Raw genomic sequence first — 3,857 nt, forward strand, 5'->3', positions numbered from 1 at the left:
AGTTCAATAATTCTTTGTCACATAATTGTTTTTATGTAATTTGCACAAATCCAGTCCGATATCAAGATGGATGGGCATGGCTTCTGTTTGTACTTACTGACAGTAGTAGGTCTTAGGACAAATATCTGTAAAAGAACATGAATGAGATGGATAAGAAGAGACAGATTTGTTATGAGAATATAAGAACAGGCCTGCAATGTTTATTGCTAGAAATAACTGAAATGTAACATATAAATAGACATAATCTACTCAAGGACTTTATTGTATATCAATTCAGATATAGATATGTAGCTCTAGCTCAAAAATATCATTGAGGTTACCTGTAGCCACAACTTCTCGAATGTTTTCTGGAGGAATTTTCTGTTGTTTAGCAAGTTCTTCAAGTTTTATATATTGTTCATTTGTCAATGTGTGACCTTTTCCTACATGGCATGAATGACAAAGGCAGGGACATATTCATTAGAATTTTTGATATTTTATATTGATTCCTTAGTGTCTTACCCTGATACACAATGAAAAATACCAAATTCTCCAAATTCATCTACCCTGGTTGGTCAATACTGTCAATATTTATTTTCCCCAAGATCCATGAACACATTTAATGAAGTCTAAATAGTGGTATGCCATTACTTTCCAGTGTTTCATGGTGAATCAGAATACAAGAATTCTTTCTAGAGAATTTACTCATCTGGATCCTATCCACTTTCATAAACAGAACACCGTATGAATGCTTGTCAATGTAACTTTCCCATTTCTCTTGATTATATACTCTAGAATTTATGTTTCAGTTTTCTACCTATGTGATCATATGACATTCAAAATGGTCTGAACATTGAAAAATTATATTTAATCCTTTATTGCAGTAATGAAACATGACCATGGATATTTTTAATATCCTCTACCATCACTTTCAGTTTTTAAAGTCTGTGCTACTTAATTTACAATGCAATATAAGAGTTTGTCTATACAACCAACAACTGTATTGTCAGCTAATGGACAGCAGTGTGTAAATCCAATGATACAGTACTTGGAGTTGAATCTAATCATCATTTTCAGAGTGATAATTTCATTACTATTTTAGGGAGTTCACTATCATACTTACCAAGATAAAAAAGCAAGTGTGTTTCCATTCCATCTCTATCCACATTCTTACTGCTAAATACGAGGAAATCTTCGGTTATAACCACGGGTTTAAATACATTGTCTCCTTCATCTGTAATAATAAAGGAAATATTTCAAAACTCGGTGTCATTCATATTTCACTTTGTTTAAGAGCGGCTTGCTAAACATTAATATTGTCCCTGCCTCTAGAAGTCTTCTGATATGACATATATGTGCAAAGGTATTCCTGTACTCATAAGTTTAACCCTTCAAATATGATTATGAATACTAAGTATATATATTTTCCCTTTTATCTGAATTCTTTTTAGTCAAGACTTGTGGGAGCACTCTGTGGGGCATTCCTCCTCTTTTCAACTAGATCCCAAATTCTACTTGTCATTTCCAAAAAACATAAAACTTTCTTATCATACCATGGTGATATTTGGTGTGTAATTGTGTACATGTGCAAAAATAGTCCACACTAATTAGTATTATGCATGAACATTATCATCTTGTGATAATATAGAAAAAGTGGTTATGATGAACAATTTCAATTTACAAAACATTCATCATGTGTCTGCAAGTCTCTCTGTGTGTAGTTCTGTTTATCTCAGTGCGTGTACATATGTGTGTGCTTGTGTTTGTACATTTGTGACATATTTACACTTACTGACAGTAAGTGTTACAGCAAATAACAGATTTTAGGATATGGTCACATTCAATTACTGGACTTTTTAAAATGTAATGTTAAGCAAGAATAAGAATTACCAGAAGACTGTCCCCAGTTCACTTAATATCACTTAATATCAAACTAGATGTCAAACTGTACATAATTTAGTTGAATAGTATGGCAACTATTCTAGAAATTCTCACAAAATTGAAGTAGTCAATCTCACATTCTTAAACAGGTTTTCCCACTTACTGCTTTTCAAAATTGATATTTATCATTCCAAAGTCTAAATATTATGATCTCTAGAAACTATGAGGAAAGGAAACACTGAAATAACACAGCTCATTTGTATTTTCCATGAAACAAGGATGACAGATAATGTCTGTAATATTAGTACTTTATATTCTGAGGCATGAAATTTGCAAATATGATTGAGGCCACTGAGACCTATTAGAAAGTGGCAGTCCTGTCCAGTAACAGACACTATATAAAATATAACTAAATATTAAGTAGAAATAAATTTGCATACAGGAAATTTTTGGAGACTTTTGTTAGAATTATTCACATCTTTACATAATAGTGTTCTTTTCTATGTAAACTTCAGAAGACCTACAATGTACTTTGCCCAGATCTTGTACTTACATTGGGTCCTGTAGCTGCCATCTTCTTGCTTGTACCCAATAACTGTTGTCTCTGAGCATTGGCCATTTAAACTAAAAATAAGACACATGATGGTTTATTCTTTATAACCTCAAAATTCATATTAAAGGTCTCCAAATGTTATAATGAAATGGAGAGTAATACAGTCAATGAACTGTTCATAGAGCTAGGGCCTAATTCCTAGGCCTATCTTACTTTTTGTTATTTTTCTTTAGAATATATCATCATGTTCATAATCACAAACATGACTTTCTTCATTTGTGTTAATTTTTCCAAGTGCCATGAATACTCTAATTCCTTCCTTATTCAAATGCCACTATTAACTGATTATGATTGCAACATGATAATTATCACTTTAGTATAGTAATAATATACACACAGTTTTATATGCATGTGTTTTGTATGCTTTTGTTTGTAAACTTCAGTTTATGATTGTTGCTGTAAGATCAAAATGCTCTAATCAGGTTTCTTCATAATGATGTTATGCCCTATTTCCTTAAACATTTTCATCCCAATGTCAAAGGGAATCTGAGAAAGGAGTTAGCAAACTGCATTTATCTGACCTGTTTGTTGAATCTTTGTGATCACACCACAGATTGAATAATGTAACATGTATGGTTTTGACTCAAATGCTCATATATTCCTTCCGGCTTACTAGAAATGATATACATAGTGTCTCCTGCATCTAATATCAGAGCATAAAATTCAAACATGGATTTCCAATTACAAAGATTTCTAAGAAACACCCATGGAATTGGAGACAGTGACTAACCTATGTGTGGTGTCTAAAAGTAACCATATCATGAAATAATATAATCACATTCCTAAAGATGAGGCCTTAAAGATTTTAATCAGAAACAGAACATTTTTCTGTAAATTTCTAATCTTAAATACTGAGAAATGCAAATATTCAGCTCAGGTTACATGGTTGACAATTTTCTTACTTTACATAAAATATGATTTCCAATTTATCACATTCCTCATGACTAGTAATTTGACGAGCATAAAGTCTCATAGTTCCCTGGTTCTCTATCTTCTCAACATTGTCACCAGCTATGGCAATGCTAACCCAGTCTCCTTCAAGCTGTAAAACAACAAAGACAAAGAGAAGATAAGCACAGGCATTGGGATGGGAAGTGGTATTTGCTTCTCTGATCCCAGTCCTAGGAAATATGCAAAATTACTGGAAATATGAATCAATAATATTTTCATTAGTACATGATTATAATTTTAGGTAAGTAGAATAACAAGGGTACTATGATGACTAAATTAACAAAGCATTTTAGACCTGGGACCTTGGGGAATTGCTCATGGTTTGGCTTCATTTGCTATTGAGGAACCCCATACATGCTAGACCAAATTTATTTACCTCATTAAGAGCATGAGCCAGACCAACTGCCAAAGCCAGAAGCAGTATCTTTGCCAT

General features: G+C 32.6%; 1 protein-coding gene across 1 annotated transcript; it reads right to left on the reverse strand.

Moving 5' to 3' along the window:
* Positions 1-273: 273 nt before the first annotated feature.
* On the reverse strand, positions 274-3,857 carry LOC118239796 (odorant-binding protein-like). Its single transcript, XM_035453761.1, has 5 exons — positions 3,801-3,857; positions 3,376-3,515; positions 2,414-2,484; positions 1,103-1,213; positions 274-422 (listed from the first exon to the last, which is right to left on the reverse strand). The coding sequence occupies exons 1-5, from the start codon at positions 3,855-3,857 to the stop codon at positions 274-276; spliced, it is 528 nt and encodes a 175-aa protein (XP_035309652.1).

Source organism: Cricetulus griseus, unplaced genomic scaffold (genome assembly GCF_003668045.3).
Source record: "Cricetulus griseus strain 17A/GY unplaced genomic scaffold, alternate assembly CriGri-PICRH-1.0 unplaced_scaffold_2, whole genome shotgun sequence".
In the NCBI taxonomy this organism is placed as follows: domain Eukaryota; kingdom Metazoa; phylum Chordata; class Mammalia; order Rodentia; family Cricetidae; genus Cricetulus; species Cricetulus griseus.

What these genes read in the sequence shown, in the direction of transcription:
- LOC118239796 (XM_035453761.1), bottom strand. Translation starts at nt 3,857, where the DNA reads ATGGCAAAGATACTGCTTCTGGCTTTGGCAGTTGGTCTGGCTCATGCT. An exon ending in TGGCTCATGCTCTTAATGAG is followed by an intron (nt 3,516 to 3,800) that starts GTAAATAAATTT and finishes GTTGTTTTACAG; the next exon opens with CTTGAAGGAGACTGGGTTAG. An exon ending in TGGCAGCTACAGGACCCAAT is followed by an intron (nt 1,214 to 2,413) that starts GTAAGTACAAGA and finishes TTATTATTACAG; the next exon opens with ATGAAGGAGACAATGTATTT.